The sequence below is a fragment of the Aotus nancymaae genome, unplaced genomic scaffold (genome assembly GCF_030222135.1).
Source record: "Aotus nancymaae isolate 86718 unplaced genomic scaffold, 86718_ANA_hifiasm-v0.15.2.pri h1tg000029l, whole genome shotgun sequence".
Classification (NCBI taxonomy): domain Eukaryota; kingdom Metazoa; phylum Chordata; class Mammalia; order Primates; family Aotidae; genus Aotus; species Aotus nancymaae.
The window spans coordinates 40,716,341-40,733,997 of NW_026988442.1; the positions used below are offsets into that span (position 1 = coordinate 40,716,341).

The 17,657-nt window shown below is 52.2% G+C and overlaps 1 protein-coding gene across 2 annotated transcripts in view; it reads left to right on the forward strand.

Annotated features, from left to right (window-relative positions):
* The window catches only part of CDH4 (cadherin 4), a 646,231-nt gene that overhangs the window by 493,534 nt on the left and 135,040 nt on the right, over window positions 1–17,657 (forward strand). For both annotated transcript variants that reach the window (XM_064382571.1, XM_012440669.3), the window contains one exon: window positions 3,938–4,117. In XM_064382571.1, coding sequence (XP_064238641.1) covers window positions 3,938–4,117 — 180 coding nt within the window. The remainder of the gene's footprint in view (window positions 1–3,937; window positions 4,118–17,657) is intronic.

Sequence of the window (17,657 nt, forward strand, 5' to 3'; positions counted from 1 at the left end):
TTGTGATGTGCTCTATACACAAACACAGAGATACACAGACACACACAAGCATAGCTGTGCATGTGTAGAATGAGTAAACACATGTATTCATACATACGCCTGTGTGCACGTATGTACATGTATTCACACACACATCTGCACATACTTGACGTGTGCATTAATACATATCTCTACATGCACATGCATACGTGCATGCGTACACGTGTGCATGGCGCCTGTCTACACGTGTGTGTGCATACTATCTCGTTTCTGTAATTGGTGGAGTAGAGGTCACCTTCAAGCCATTCCCCAGTGCTCGGTCTTCACTCACTCAGAAATACAGAAGAAAGACATGCACCAGGGAAAATCAGCAGGTGTCGTCTGTTAGAAAATATTTTTAATGAGTATAATGATGCATCCGTGTTTATGTGATGTATTCTGAATGGGCCCAAGATGACTGCATGCTCAAAAGAACACTCTTGTTTCACCAGGGTAAGCGCTAATTGTGGTTGACATTTTTTTCCAGGGAAACGGTGCATCTTCCAGACAGAAGCCCGTGCAGGTCTGGCATTTTCACCAGATTTTGTTATTACATTTGTCTCACAGCTTTAAAATAGTAGCAAATATGTGCAATTTATTTAAACAACACTAGGGAAATTAACGCCATGCATGCTCATCCTAAGCAAATGAAGATGAAGGTTTTTTTGAAAAAACGGCTGCACAGAAACCCTTTAAAACTCAGAGTCTGAGATTCAGAGGGCCCTGATGAGCCACTGCTGGTTCTGAAGCACCAGCAGGTGGGGCAGACCAGCCAGGCTCTGCCTCAGTCTCCTGCTGGGAGATGTGGGGGAGCTTCAGAAGGCCAGAGGGCCCCTCCTAGAGGCGGTGCTGGAGGCTCCCCTCTCCCTCATCTGGGAGAGATTGGTCCAGTCGGCCTGCCCTCGTGCAGACCTGCTCAAGAACAAAAGTAATGCTTCCACCGCCCATTCTCTGGAGAATGCTTCCCTTCTCCAGAGGTGGATTCCCAATCGCCTGTGGGCCGGGAGACCCCCTGATCGCATGTGGGCTGGGAGACCCCGATCCCCAGCCACAGTACATCTCAGGCGTGGTTGGCGGCCCCACCCCAGAGTTAAGTCCTGGGTGAGACCTAGGAACCTGCATTCCTAATGAGCTCTCCAGGGTGCTGAGCTGCTGGTCCTGGGACCAGCCTGGGAGCTCAACCTTGTTTCTCCCAGTCTGGGATTTATGGAACACATCCCTGGTACAGGAAACATCACTCAGACCCCCTTTTCCGCTGGTTCCCTGCCTCTTCCATGGGACGACTGATTTCTGCCCAGCTGGGACCACCATGGGGTCCGGCAAAGGGGGTTCACAGGCAGAGACCACAGGAAGGAGAGGTGGCACTTTCAGGTGCTCTGGCCTTGGGGTCACACTCCTGGCATCCAAATCCTGCCTCTGCTGAATGGGCTGTGAGCGCTTCAGGGGTGCCTTGGCCTCTGCTGAATGGGCTGTGAGCGCTTCAGGGGTGCCTTGGCCTCTGCTGAATGGGCTGTGAGCGCTTCAGGGGTGCCTTGGCCTCTGCAAGATAGTAAGGCAGGGATGGATGATGGTGCTCCCTGCTGAACTGGTGAGAGGAAGCATTCAGGGGGAGACTGCATGGAACAGCATTTGGCCTGAGCCTGGAACCTGAGTGCATGCCACAGCTCTTATCATCGTTCCTGCTGCTATGTTGGTGTTATTTCTAGCCGCTTTCAGCAGTGGAATTAATCTGGTCTTTCTCATCAGAGATGAGAGCTGATTGACCTAAATTGTTGTATCTCCAAGGTAAAGACCAGGCTCCCAGGGAAGAACTGTCTGTCTGGGGACAGGTCTTGGAGGACAGGTGGGTCTTGGAGAACAGGTGGGACATCTTCAGTGGAAGGGCCTGATGCAAAGTCCTGCTGTCATCCTCATCGGACTTTCAGTACCTGTGAGGCACTGGGGCTGTCTGAGCAAGGAACCAGTGTGTGCATTTTGATGCATTTTCTTCCATTTCTTTTTTCTTTTCTTTTTTTTTTTTTTTTTTTTTTTTTTTGAGACGAAGTTTCACTCTTTTTGCCCTGGCTGGAGTGCGATGGCATGATCTCAGCTCACTGCAACCTCTGTCTCCTGGGTTCAAGTGATTCTCCTGTGTCAGCCTCCCAAGCAGCTGGGGTACAGGCGCACACTACCACACCTAGCTAATTTTATATTTTCAGTAGAGATAGGGTTTCATCATGTTGGCCAGGCTGGTCTCAAACTCCTGACCTTGGGTGATCCGGCTGCCTTGGCCTCCCAAAGTGCTGAGATTACATACATGAGCCACCATACCTGGCCTCTTTTTCTATCCTTTAAAAAAATGCAGTAGGTTTAGTGGCTCACATCTGTAATCCCAGCAATTTAGGAGGCCAAGTCAGGTGGATCACCCCAGGTCAGGACTTTGAGGCCAGCCTGACCAACATGACAAAACTCCATCCCTACTAAAAATACAAAAATTAGCCGAATGTGGTGGCGGGCTCCTGTAATCCCAGCTACTCAGGAGGCTGAGGCAGGAGAACCACTTGAACCCGGGAGACGAAGATTGCAGTGAGCAGAGATCGTGCCACTGCACTCCAGCTTGAGTGACAGAGCAAGACTCTATCTCAAAAACAAAAAAAGAAAACGCAGTTGATGCTTATGTTTGCTTTTGTCCTATTTCTCCACTTACTAATATTTTATGGTCATTTTTTCATGTCAGCCTTAACCGAGTAATATTATAATATTATAATATTCCAAGACAGGAACACAGTGTAATGCCTTTATAGTTCACTGTCAGACATTCAGATTTGTGCTCTAGTGTTTTTACTCATGTAAGAACATTTGCAATAAACATCTGTCTACAAGGACTTTGGTCCACCTGGAGTTTCCTGGGGACAGATTTCCAGCTGTGGAGTTACTGGGTCAAAAGGGATCATCCTTTTTGAGGTTATTGATAGTCACTGGCAACCGGGAGGCAGAGGGCTGTGCTGAGTGACCATGGGGCCGCAGCAGCAGGAGCCGCAGCAGCGTCAGCCCTGACAGCCTTGAGTCCCATGCCAAGCATGGCCAGACATTTTCTCATTGTCATCTGATGTCATTCCCATAGCAGCCCCTAAACTCAGGGCCATTGCTACATCTCCCTTCTGTAAGAGAAGAGCCCAGGGTTGTGCGAAAGGAAGGCACACATTGCATGAGCTTTTGCACAAACGCACAGGTGTGGGTCCAATGCCAGATCCCACACCCTCAGCCATCACCCTCCACTCCCTGCCGCACAGCACACTCCCAGCATTGAAGATTCCTTTGCTCAGTCTTGTCAATTTGGCAGGTAAAAAGGATGTGTTACTTTGATATGCATTATTTGATTACTGGGAGATGTGGGCGTTTTTCATAAGTTTATTGATCATTTACGTTTGTTTTGCTGTGAATTATCTATTCATGTCCTTTTCTTGTTAGGAAACAAGATTCCATTTCATTTTCTTACTGATTTGTAAGAGTGCTTTATATAGTGACTATTAGCCTCGCGTCAAATTGTTATAAATCATGTTTTCCAAATGTGTCAATTGCGTCCTGGGTATGTTTTCATAAACGGGAGTTTTCTGGTAAAACGCATTAGCCTTTTCTTTTGTGATCTCTTGCGTAGTTCTGCGGGGGCTTACAAAGCCCTATCTACGCTGTTGGCGACGTTGTCAACCGTATTTTCTCCTTTCTTTATGGTTTCTTTTCCCCCATTTACTTTTGTAATCTGTTTCATCATATTTGACGGGGATCTCACTTGATTTTTTTCCCCTAACACTTAGCACCCGTCCCAGCGTGATCCCGCTCTTCCCTCTCAGTCCCCAGATCGTCTTAGCACATGATGTTTTCCTCTGTGCAAAACCTTAACCAGGCTTCGTTGCCTCTTCTCTTCCCTTTCCAAATAAAGGCACAGAAAGGGAAGAAGATCATGGCTCTGGACCTGTCTCCGCCTCCGAAGGACACGCTGCTGCCGTGGCCCCAGCAGCAGAACTCCAACGGGCTGAGGCGGCGAAAACGGGACTGGGTCATCCCACCCATCAACGTGCCCGAGAACTCACGAGGACCCTTCCCACAGCAGCTCGTGAGGGTGAGTCCGGACCCCCTGCCATTGGCGCGGGGGTCTCGGCGTGGGGGTCTCGGCATGGGGGCCAGGCCCTTCTTTTGACATCACAAAGCCTGGGTGGGCTCTGCGTTTGGTGTCTAAGAAGGCTGCGATTTCACCCTTTGGGTAATGAGATAAGCATTACAGAGGCAGGAATTCTGGAGAGAAAGCTGCATCCTCCAAGGCGGATGGGTCTTTGTGAGTTGCGGGTGATTTCTGTCTTGGTTACTTTCGAATGGCTGCTCTGGAAGCAGCGGGCAGGGGTGTGGATCGTGGCCTTTGACCTCTGACCCCTTTCTTTGGTCTGATTGCTCATATTTACTTCCACGTGTGACTAAGATCGTGGATGATGGGATGGTGGCGTGTCTGCCATGATGATCGTTGTGCTGAGGCCCAAGTGGGCTGTGCCGTGGGCCGTCCGCGGGTTCGTGGTGTCCCTGAGCGCTCAAGGCCACCCTAGATTGCTTTTACTGCAGAAAGAATTTATTTTACAAATTTGTGTTTCTGTAATCAAGGCCATCAACCAGTAATTTCTTCTTCCCTTTGAAGAAAATTGCAGCCCAATCCGAGCAGTAATTTGATAAAAGGATGGCGAGAAATCCATTAAATAATTCCCACCCATTGTGGAAAAGCCTCACCCCACTCTTTGGAAATGAGGGTCCCCAGAGTATGCAGAGGGGACATTCTCATTCTTCGTGCTTATTAGCCTGTTTTGTTTCTCATTCCTTTCAACGCTGAAGGCTGGGCTGTGCATTTGGAATGCATAGATGGGCGGAGGAAAGCAGCCACCAGGCAGGGTCCCCCCAATTCTTTGTCTCCCTAACCTCAGCCACCAGGGCACCCTGCCAGGGAGCAGCCAAAATGGCCAGTTGTTTAGAGCAGAAACTCTGACGTGACTGAATGCAGTGTGTGTGCACACCCAGTCAAGGTGACTTGGTTGCAAATACATCACCTGTGTTCTCTGCCCAGAGCCGGCCCTCCCACCTCAGCACCCCAGCCTCTGCTGCATCCTCCCCATCACGGGCTCAGCTTTCCTGCGCTGCCCACACCCCTTGAGGGGCCAGTCTAGGTTGGAGATTTTGCTGTAAAATGCAGTTCAGGGCTTGAGGGAAGCCACCAAGGGTTGGAACCCCATCCTTGGGGGAGCTTCCCGGGCCCACATCTCCTGCTGCCCAAAGCCCAGTCATATGGCCATGTCTAATGGCAAGGGGCACTGGCAACGAGTCCACTCCATGTCCTGAAGGAGCAGGAAATATGTCTGGTGAATGGCTGGTCTCTGCCAAAGCAGTTTCTAAAGATGAGATCAGCCTGTGTCATTTCCTCCCTGTTGACCCCACTGTCCTAAGGAGCCCGCCCGCACTGCCACCAGAGCCCTCGGCGAGCAGTTCACGTGTAATTCACCAACCAGGTCTACCCTGCTTTAGTTGGCCATAGTGCTTGGTGTTATCCGGCTGTATTATCATGATTTATTCACCTGCTTACTTCTCTAAGAGGAGGCTTCCTGAAGGCAAGGATCTTGCCTGTATCCCTAGTATTGTAAACAGCCCTTGGCACACAGTGGGCACTAAATTTGTTGAGTGAATAAGTGATGGACGTGATCTCAGTGGTGACTGTTGTGCTGGGCGCCCATCAGCTCACCCTGGAAAATGGCGCAACTGCTGGAATTTAGTAGAAACGTTAGCATTGGCTGTCCTGGCTCTCGGAGTCCTCCAAATATCGATGTGGCTCACACAAAGGCATCCCCTCCAGCTTCCATCTGAAGGAAGAGGGGAGAGCATCCAGACGGAGCCTGATGCCTGGGGAAGACAGACCTTAGCGAATGGAAAATGGAATTTCCATTATGGCTTCTGTAGATTTGTTTTCCAAATGGACTCCAAGTTATTACGTAAGACTCTGTGCATGCACACACACACACATTTACACACACAGGCATGCACACACACATGCACGCACACACAGGCATATGCACACATACGCATACCCGTGCACACACATACACACGCATGCACACACCATGCACACACATGCACACACGCACACAGGCATGCGCACACACATGCATGCACACATACGCATGCCCATGCACACACAGGCACACACACTCATGCACACGCACACACACAGGCATGCGTGCACACACACATGCACACAATACGCATGCCCGTGCACACAGGCAAACACATGCACACACATGCACGCACACACACATGCACACACACGCACACACAGGCATGCACGCACAGTGCACGCACACACATGCACACACACGCACACACAGGTATATGCACACATGCGCATGCCCGTGCACACACAGGCACACACACACATACATGCACACACGCATGCATGCACACACAGGCGCACTCACATGCATACGCACACAGGCATACACACACGCACGCACACTTCTGTGCACACACAGATGCACACACATACACATGCATGCACACACATGCATGCACGCACACATGCCTGTGCACACACATGCACACGCATACACACATGCACACGCACACACAGGCATGCACACATATGCATTCCCAGGCACACACATGCACACACGCACATAGGCATGCACACGCACGCATGCCCGTGCACACACGTGTGCACGCGCACACACACGCACACACGTGTCCGTGCACACACAGGCACACACATACACACATGCACACATATGCGCGCACACACACATGCATGCACCGCTCTGCTTCACACGCACGTACTCCTACACAGTCACGTTCTTGCCACCTCCCTTTCTCCACCCTCCCCTGTGTCTTCCATTAACTTCTTATCTAGCACAGGCAGTGGTTTTGGAGGTGCTTTCCTGTCCCCGTTTCCATCTATAGGAAGCTGATGAGCTTCCTGGCAGCGTTGGCAGGGAGGCGGCTCCTGGAAGAGACTGTGGTGAATGCAGCCTGATGTCGGGGGCGGCAGGATGAGCACAGAGCGCTTCGAGGTTCAGCTGCGATCAGCTGCAGTTCTGCGCTCATTAAGGCATTTCATTCTGATAAAATATGTTAAATGAAAAACGAGCAGGAGAGGAGGAGGCAGAATATTCTTCCCCAAAAACATCTGTTAATTACAGGCTTTTTCCTTGGAAGGAATATCACGTCTCTTCCTAAGCACTAGTGGCACCATGCAGGGGGAAACAGGGAACCTACGTGTAGAGAGGAAAGCCCCGAAAAACAGAGGGGTGGCTCTAATCGACAGGCTGTAGAGCCGGGGGTGTCCACGGCAAAGCGGGGAACCATGCCTGGTGGCTCTGCCACTGGAACCCGACCGCAGTCTAAAGTGAGTGGTGAGTGCGGAGGTGTAGCCACGTGGCAGAAGGACCACTTGGAACCCCAGGCTGTCCCTTCTTCTCAGGCAGAGGAGGGAGGAAGCTGCTCACCGTCACTGAATTGATTTTCCAGGAAGTCACATTGGGACTCTTCCTTATGTCCCCAGGGGAACTGGGGAAAATGGCAGGAGGGGCATCATTTAAAGGTTAGCAGGATGCCCTCCCTGGTCCTGGACTGGCTCTGGACTGGACAGTTTGGGCACTCGGTCGGGTGCCAAGCAGCATGCGTGCACTGGGGATTCAGGGAAGAGGGGATTTAGAGTTCTTCGTGGCCTCCAGAAACCACCAAGCAATCCACATTCTGCGTGAAATTCACAACTTGGCCCCGGCTGCTGTAGAGGTAGCACCTGCACAGCCATGTTTGTGAAGGTTTGAAAAGCCACCTGTTGGCCAGCATGCGGTAGGTTTGACTCCAGGCGAGACTCAGAGTGAGGATAAAGTGAAACATTTAAGAAGAGGGCCTATTGCTTGGCTGAGTCTGGTACAGATTCACGGTGTGCTGCCTGGTGAGGTGGTCCGGGGCACCGTCGGAGTCGGCTCCAGGTGATGAGGAGGAATGTGGTGCTCTTGGGTGCAATTGCAGTTGATATTTTAGAAGACAAGAAGTCATGCAAACCAGTCTTCAGGGCCCCTGCCAGAGAGCAAAGCCTGGAAAAGAGCTGTCAACACAAGGCCCTCAAGGGCGGTCGCTACACAGTCGCAGAGCCTGAGAGGTGGGCCCCTGGAGGAGACAAGCAGGAGCCCATTTCCAAAGAAGCGCAGTCACAGGCGTACAGCCACAGGTGACTCGAAAAGCATTGCTCAAGTCAGTCCCGGCACCCGACAACTCAAATGAGCCGGAGCGGGCAGAAGTGGAATGTTTCCTTCACGTCTTCTGGATACACTCGGTTCCCGTTGGTGCACAGATGCCCTGTTGCTTCACATCCAGCCACAAATACTTATGCCATTCTCTATAAACGAGATGGGCTGGGTCTTTGAGAAGGTGGAGGTGAAAGGGCGCATGCCTGCCCCACACGGCTCAGGGCTGCCGGAGCGAATGGGTGGTGCCCCGAGCCAGGTCTGCATCCTGAGATGCACAGCCGAGGCACTGGAGACCCCTATCTGGCCTGTGGCAGGGGCCCCGTAAAAGTTGATTGGGGCCAGGTATGGTGGCTCACGCCTGTAATCCCAGCACTTTGGGAGGTCAAGGCGGGCAGATCATGAGGTCAAGAGATTGAGACCAGCCTAGCCAACCTGGTAAAACCCTGTCTCTACTAAAAATACCAAAAAAAAAAAAAAAAAAAAAAAATTAGTTGGGTGTGGTGGTGGGTGCCTGTAGTCCCAGCTACTCAGGAGACTGAGTTAGGAGAATTGCTTGAACCTGGGAGGTGGAGGTTGTAGTGAGCCGAGATCGCACCACTGCACTCCAGCCTGGTGACAGAGCGAGACTCAATCTCAAAAAAAAAAAAAAGTCAATTGGATGTGTGAGCAGGTGTGGTAGAGCCAGCTGAATTTCAGCCCCGTTGTCTTTACAGAATGTTTGCTGGGTAACTTAGCGTTGTAATTAGCACTGAGTCCTAATCACGTTCTGATACTCTACAGCGTCCGTGCGGGCGTGAATGATGGACATGGTAGTCATTCATCGTCTCCTGGAAGCAAATGTGGCTGTGTGATCCCCACTGTCCTTGGGAGATGGTCTGAATCCTTGCCTTGCCCACAGGTTTTATGAGCTCACACCACCCCTTGGCACAGCAAGCTCCAGCCATGCTGGGTGCCTTGTAGCTTCCAGACTGGCTTGCAGCCTTGGTCACCTGAAGTCCCATGCACAAGCTCTCCACTCAGCCTGGAAGGTTTTCCTGGTGCACCTGACACCCCCCTCAACCCGCTACTTCCTACCAGCTCTGAGAACTCCCCGCTTTTCAGGAACCATCAGAGGCCTTCCCATGGGGCGCCAGGGCACCCGCTTTGCCTGCTACTGTGGCCAAGTTTTTGACACTGTTTTGTCAGTAATTATTGTTTGTGTCCCCAGCTAAACCCAAAGCTCCTGCCAGACACAGCACTGGAGACAGCGCCGATGTCACTGATCGCTCGTTAAGTGAGGACAGCGGGTGCAGCCCTGGTGCCCATCTCTGCTAGTCAGCCCTTCATTAGGAAGATTGTTATGGTAGGGATACCGTACCTGGCAACGACAAATGGGAAGGTCTTTTGGTAATGGTGGGGTGGTTTATTTCATTCTTACACACATACCGATAATAACTGTAAACTCTAGGGGAAACTGTTTAAGCTCTTTGAAGTTACTTGGGAGAGGTGGATAGTAGGCAGGATCTGGGGGGGCTCCACCCTCAAAGGAGGAAACAGCACCGAGTAAGGCCTGCGTGCAGGTGGCTTCCTCCTGAGGGCACCACCTAGTCACCTTAATCCTTGCATCTAAGCGTGAGTAGATCTCATGCAGGAAGCCACAGTCACGCTGGTCACAGGAGTTGTAAGGTGGAGTTTAGAATTGACAAAGCAGCTGCAATGTGAGGAGATACATTCCAGAAAATACACAGCCACAGATAGAGACTCCCAAATATGCGTGTAAGCTCCGCCTGGATGCTTGGCTGCCCCAGAACTGTGGTGCACAGGGAGGCACCGGAGGACCCAGTGAAATGAACAGTCAGCAGACTGGGAGAACCAGGCAGACGTTCCAAGGGAAACACATTGAGATCTGAGTCCAGCCAAGTGAAGCCCCTGCTGTAATAAAAATAAACACCCTAGAGGAAGATAACACAACCAGGGTCTCTACAAGGTCTCATTCACAGTGATCAGCATACACACGAATATTATCAGACACGTCAAAAAGAGCGAAAATGGGATCCAGGATCAAGAGAAAAGCTGCCCAGAAAAAGGAAGCCTGAGATCACCTAGACACTGGAGTTAGCAGCAAGGCCTTAACCCTCAGGCCAGAAACGAATGATGCCAGTTGGAAATCCACACCTCCAGGAAGGGATGGAGAGCTCAGGAAGAGATAAATTTATGAACTGATATAAAAGATGATCATTTTTCTTTTAATTTCTTTTAAAAAGCTGACTATTTAAAGCAAGAGCACAGCGCCGTATCAGGGAGATTATAACGTTTGCTGATGTGGTAGATATGACCACATTGGACAAAGGGCAGTCGGGGTCAGTGCAAGGAGGCTGCTTCAATTTTCTGACTTTCTGGTTAAGCGGCCCAATATCAACTCTAGGTAACTGTGATGCTTGTGAAGTCGAGATAAATATTGTCATTAGTAAAGTTAATAAAAATGAATTTCTTTAAGACTGGGTGCAGTGCCTCATGCCTGTAATCTCAGCACTTTGGGAGGCCGAGGTGGACATATCACTTGAGACCAGGGGTTCAAGACCAGCCTGGGCAACATGGCAAAACCTTGTCTCTACTGAAAATACAAAAATTTGCCGGGCATGGTGGTGCATGCCTGTAGTCCCAGCTACTCAAGAGGCTGAGGCACAAGAATCGCTTAAACCCTGGAGACGGAGGTTGCAGTGAGCTGAGATCACGCCGCTGTACTCCAGTCTGGGTAACAGAGTGAGACCTTGTCTCAAAAAAACAAAAAAGAATTTCTTCATGCATAAATTAAAACTCTTAGTCACCAGATTGTCCGGTTTATTAGTACAAATAAATGAGCTGTGGATGTGCCCATCTATGAAAACATGCCGCGCACGAATGATTCTGAAGGCTTCTTCCAAATTCATCACCTGACATCTTACCTAAAGACGCTAACGTGCAGTTCTAGGGCCGACGGTACAAACTAAATTCTCCAAAGGCACATTCCATGATTTTTGCCCACAACCCTTCCTTAATACGCACATGTTTTCTAGATCAAACATTAACTAAAGTGACATCAGGGCCCCCCTCCCCTCCTTTTCTTCGATCTATGAGAGGAACGTCAGCCCAGTACCTTAGGACATTTCTCTCTGGTGTCCTGCGCTCCTGGGGCCCCATCAGACATTAGCACACAGTCCCCATGCGGGCTCTGGATGGTGTGAATTTCCTGCCTCCCATCCCCTTCCTGTCTATGGATGGGTGCAGGCTGGACCCTGGCCTCCTCTTTCCTGGCCTCCAGCTCGCAGCCCTCCTACGCCTGGAGCAGAGGGGCCTTTTACACCTGAGCTGTGCTGGCCACTGCTCTGCTGCAGGCCGTCTGCAGCTCCCCAAGCTCACTCAAGGTCGAAGCTGTGGCCGAGGCTTGGGCACTGGGGGCTTACTCCTGCTGCCCAAAGATCCCATCGGGATGCTCCTCCCTGGCCATCTGCCTGGCACATGGCACTAGGACTCACCAGCTCATCGGGTCTCTCCTCCGATGGCTTCTATGCCATGGTAGGACCCCCACCCTATTCACACTCAACCTTGGCCCGCTCCCCGGTCATGCCTCACCATCTCCTCGCCCCTAGTGGCGTTTCTTCGTGGGGAGGGTCACACCTGTGGCAGCTCAGGTTTGCCTGTCTGTCATCGGCTTCCTCCTGCTGTGCTGTGCTCCCTGATTTGCCCTGTCGGTGTCCCAGCCACCAAGAATGCAGCCTGGCCTAGAGAATCCCTCGTGACTTGTTGCTGGAGGAGTGGATGGTGACCTGCTAGAGGCAGGAGCTGCATTTGGCCCGTGGGCTGTGGTCTGTGACCCCTGGACTATGCACTGCCTGTCAGGTAGTATTGTCCGGTGGATGCTGCACGCCCCACCCAGGTGTGCAGAGCCCTCACCCAGGTGGACAGGGCCCCCATCGAGGTGTGCAAAGCCCCCACCCAGGTGTGCAGAGCCCTCACCCAGGTGGACAGGGCCCCCATCGAGGTGTGCAAAGCCCTCACCCAGGTGGATAGGGCCCCCAAACCGGTGTGTAGGAGCCTCACCCAGGTGGACAGGGCCCCCAAAAAGGCGTGCAGGAGCCTCACCCAGGTGGACAGGGCCCCCACCCAGATTTGCAGGAGCCTCACCCAGGTGGATAGGGCCCCCACCCAGGTGTGGAGAGCCCTCACCCAGGTGGACAGGGCCCCACCCAGATGTGCAGGAGCCTCAATCAGGTGTGCAGAGCTCTCACCCAGATGAACATAACCCTCAGCCAAGTGCGCAGAGCCCTCACCCAGGTGGACAGGGTCCCCATCCAGGTGTGCGAAGCCCCCACCCAGGTGTGCAGAGCCCTCACCCAGGTGGACAGGGTCCCCATCCAGGTGTGCGAAGCCCCCACCCAGGTGTGCAGAGCCCTCACCCAGGTGTGCAGAGCTCTCACCCAGGTGTGCAGAGCTCTCACCCAGGAGGACAGAGCCCCTGCCCACGTGTGCAGAGCCCCCGCCCAGGTGGGCAGGGCCTTCTAAAGTTCAGTACACCTCCCTTTCAAGGAGCCACCTGGAGAGAGGTTTGATGCCAACTCAGCCACTTTCTTGGAGGGCAAGGTCCCTGATGCTCCAGCTCCTACCTGTGCTAGTGATCTTTAAGCCTTCAGAGCCAGGAAGCTTGGGAGTGAGTGGAAAATGAGGTAGGTTTCTTTCCCCCAAAGGAACCTTTAGACTGAAGATCTCGGAAGAAACCAGGGGCAGGAGGAATCTCAGGAGCCGGCCTGAGTCTGGGTTTTCTCCCCATAAGCGGACTGTGGAAATGCCCCCTCTGCTTCACCATACGAACACAGAATCCACGTCCAGGATGGGAGGATCCACTCCGAGAGTGCTTCAACGAGAGGCCCTGGGGTCTCCGGCTCAGCCCTGAGGGGAAACGACCCCTTGAGAAAGTTCGAGCTCTCATTCACACAGCATCTCCTTCCACAGCAAGACAGCGTGGCACTTTGATTTGCCCATCACCTACACTCCAGGGCCTAAGGAAGGGCAGGTACATGTGTGTGCCACCCCCACGACCGTCCTGGGTGGTTCTGAAGACCTGGACCCAAGACAAACGCCTTCACCCTGCTGCAGCCTGGGAGTCACCTGGCACCAGACACCATCCTGAGACCCACAGGGAATTCGCATTGTCCCTGCTGAAGCCAGAAGGACATGAAGAAAGCAGCCATTTTGGACTCAGCTGCCCTGGGTTGTGTGGTTTAATAGCTCGTGTGAAAGGAACGGGCAGACCCTTTGTGTTTACCGCCTCCTCATCCGAGCAGAAAATGTTCCCTTTCTTGAATTGCTTTAATGGCTATATTTATACAACTGAAATTTCCTTAAGAAATGAAAGTAAAATCAAATTGCTGCAAATGCTCAAATAATTTATTGGCGAATATTCAATTGGAATATATTAATATTTTAGATTTGCATTATCAATGGAATATTCAGAGATTTCATTTTGTCGTTGAATTGCTGGAGCACCCCGTGTCGCTGGGTGTTTAGGACGAGAGGTCAGGCACCTCCCACAAATTCCCAGGGTTTGGCTGTGGCACTGGGGCCCTATGTCTGCCGGGCCGGCTCCAGGATGGCTGACTAGACGTTGTCCAGGTGCTAATGAGTGGGCCCCCAGGCCACTGCAGGATGCGGCTGTTCTGAGGACGAGTTTAAAGGACAGTGTTCTTGGGTACGTTGGGGTGTGCTGGCAACAGCCCTTGCTGGGAAAGGGGTGTCCTTCATTCTTCAGCTGTGGTCTGCATACTTCAGAAGGCGAAATTGTCTTTGCATGAAATGATGATGATGATGATGATGATGACAGCAGGCTGTAGTGATAGTTATCCATCCATCCATCATCCGTCTATCCATCCATCCATCCATCCATCCATCCCTCCAGCCACCTAGCCATCTATCCCTCCATCCACCCATTCGTGCCTTCACTCAGCCTTTCCATGTCAAGCACCCCTGTATTAGTCTGTTCTCATGCTGCTAGTAAAGACATACCTGAGACTGGGTAATTTGTAACAGAAAGAGGTTTAATTGACTCATGACTCACGGTTCAGCATGGCTAGGGAGGCCTCAGGAAACTTACAATCATGGTGGAAGGAGAAGCAAACACGTCCTTCTTCACATGATGGCAGGAATGAGAAGTCAGATTGAAGGAGGGGAAAGCCCCATATAAAACCAGCAGATCTCAGGATAATTCACTATCACAAGAACAGCACGGCGGTAACTGTGCCCGTGATTCAGTTATCTCCCACCAGGCCCCTCCCATGACACATGGGGATTACGGGAACCAAGATTCAAGATGAGATTTGAGTGGGGCCTCGGCCAGACCATATCAACCTCCCAGTGTGCTGTTCTGGGTACAGAGGCTACAACAGGGAACAGATGAAACAGTCCAGCCCTCATGGAGTTTATGTTCAAAGACAGGGATAAGTAACCATTAGTTACAGTCTGGGGACCAGAGAATGTGGGGTGGCATTGAAGTTCCATTTCAGATAAGGTGGCCAAGAAAGTCACTTCTGAGAGGACTGAATGCAGTGGTGGACAGAACCACGGGGATGTCAAGGGGATGTGTGCTCTAGGCAGAGGGAACAGTAAGTGCAAATGCTCAGAGTCTTAGAGGAAGAGCCAGGAGGTCAGAGTGACTGAACAGAAATGGCCAGGGAGAGGACGAGATGAATGAACTGAGAGAGTGTCAGGGCCATGTCATTCAGGAGCATGTGGCCATGGGAGGGACTTGGTGGTTTACTCTGAAACCCAAGGGGTGGTGTGGCATGGCATAAATTGATTTGCCAAGACTCCTCTGACTTCCGTGAGGGACCAGGCAGAGCAGGAGCAAGGGCAGCAGCAGGAGGCGGCTTCACAACCCTCCAGCCGAGCAATGAGGCGGCTTCACAACCCTCCAGCCGAGCAATGAGGCGGCTTCACAACCCTCCAGCCGAGCAATGAGGAGGCTGGGGGTGTTGTTTTAATGCCTGCCCAATAAAACAGTTGGAAACCCCAATAAATCCTTTTTTTCTCTGTTGAGTTTACTTACCACTGAAATTCAAGGTTTTGGAGCAGCCCAAAAATTAGCTAGCATGGCGGTGCACGCCTATGGTCTCTGCTGCTAGGGGGCTGAGGCAGGAGGATCGCTTGAACCCAGGAGGTCAACGATGCAGTGAGCTGTGATTGTGCCACTGCACTCCAGCCTGGGTGACAGAGGGAGATCCTGTCTCAAAGCACACACAAATTTGGGGAGCAGCTGCCCTGGGACTTGCAAGACCCTTGGGTTCCTCCCTCTCTCTAAGCTTGGAAGGGAAAGAGGGAGTCCTGCCCAACCCAGCGCCTGCCCCATCGCCACTGAGAGCCAAGAACAGCAGAGGGTGCCCGTCCAGGGTGCAGTGAGAGGAGGAACTCTGATTATGCCCATGTTCAGATAGGAAACTCGGGTGTGAAGATTTCTGTGCCCCACACAACTCTCTCTGAACCAGCCCCAGGTCTCTCCCACGTGTGGGACCAGCAACCAACCCCCGGTCTGCTCAAAGACGTCTTTAGTTATACACGTGCAGAGGTTTTAAGAAATGTGAATTAGTTCCCAACCTCTTACTCAAGAGATGTCATCTGAAATGTATATTTAAAATTATCTGAAGAGAAAAGCCACATGCAAAATGATGTCCAGGTACAGTCAGGAGAGCTGATGTCACCAGACCCACGGCCCCTGCAGGATGCTGGGCAGAGCTGAGGAGCAGCATCCCTCACATGCAGCCTTAGCCCCGGCTGGCCACAGTCCCTACCACCCCCTGATGTCTTCCACTCTGCCTGCCTCATCACTGACCATCTGTCTGGGCCCCGTAGGCATTTGCGTGGTGCCCTCACATGTGACTGCATTGAGCTGCTCTGAATAAGCAAATGCATACGGACATCGTCCCAACACCTCCCTGGCTGGGAAGGCAGGACAGGCTCAATGCACTGAGCCGGGCACCAGGGTGTGAACAGAGCACAGGTGGGTGGGGCTTGAACTGTGGGGCCCCTGTAAGGTGTTTGGATTTTATTTCCATTTCTCAGGAAGCCTGTAGACGATTTACAGCAGGTACAGGCCAGAGAGCGCTGGGTCACGCCTCGGGGCCCTCCCCAGACTCGGTGGGTCTGCTTGGCACATCTTGGTGACACAGGCTACTCCCACCTCCTAGCACATCCCCATCTCATGGGGGAGACGTGGGGACGGGTGTACTGCAGGCATTGAATGCCGCCCCCACTCAAAGGCCCAGGCAAGTCACGTGGGAGAGCACCCCACAGCCCAGCAGAGGTGTGAATGAGTGAGGGAGGGAAGGAAGGAGCTGGGGAATGGGTGAGGAGAGACTGATTCACCGTGTGGCTTATGGGCCTCTGGGGCCCGGGGAGCAAGTGCTGCTGTCTCCAGCACCTCTGCAGGGCAGCTCCACGCAGTAAACCTGGGACCCACCTGGCGGCGGTCCTTGAAAATGAAGTTGCATCCATCCATCCACCCAACCATCCACCCACCCATCATCCATCCATTCAACTCTCCATCCCTCCATTCATTCATCTACACATCCATCCACCCATCATCCATCCATTCATCTTTCCATCCATCCATTTCTCTCTCCATCCATTCATTCACCTGGGTGTGGGGAGGGGACCACAAGAGGACATTTCTGCTCCTCAGCTGGCATCGTTTTGTGGGCATCTGCTCCATGAGAGGGTGGGGGCTTGATCTGGACGTCTGCGACCCTCGAGGAATGAGAGGCTCCCTTTGAATCCCTCGTGACCGTGGGGTCGCAGAGCTTCTGTCTCACTTTGTGTGTGCATGTGAGGAGCTGGAGTGTGGCAGCTGGAAAAAGAAATGGCCCTGGGGGTCTGGGGGAGGGCCGGGGGTGCAGGTTCTGGTTACAGGATTCCTACTGGCTTGGAAGGGAAGTGATGGCAGAGGAGCCCTGGGGAAATGGACATTCATCTTCCAGATTCTGGCTCCCGGCTCCCTGCCAACACCCAGAGGTGGGGTCAGGAGGCCCCCAGGTGCCAACAGCAGGTGTTCCCTGGAGCTGACAGAGGAGACAATCCTCCTGGGCTCCCACCCCAGCAGCGTGTTCCTGCTGACGGCAGTCCTGCAGGAGGCCTGACCATTTGGTGTTTCCCGTTAATTTCTGACAGCAGACATTTCTAATATTCTGAAGACTCCTTTCTCAGAATATTAGAAACCCAAGGAGGAAAAGCCATGGCCCCAAAGCTCTCTGTGCAAAGGCCTAACTTCAGCTCAGAGAAACAAGGGCATGGGAGATGAGGCCCAAAAGCAAAGCCAATGAGAAGTGAATGCGCAGGAGGGGGAATGCATCTTGGAAACCAAACTGTCCCTTAGCCTCAGAA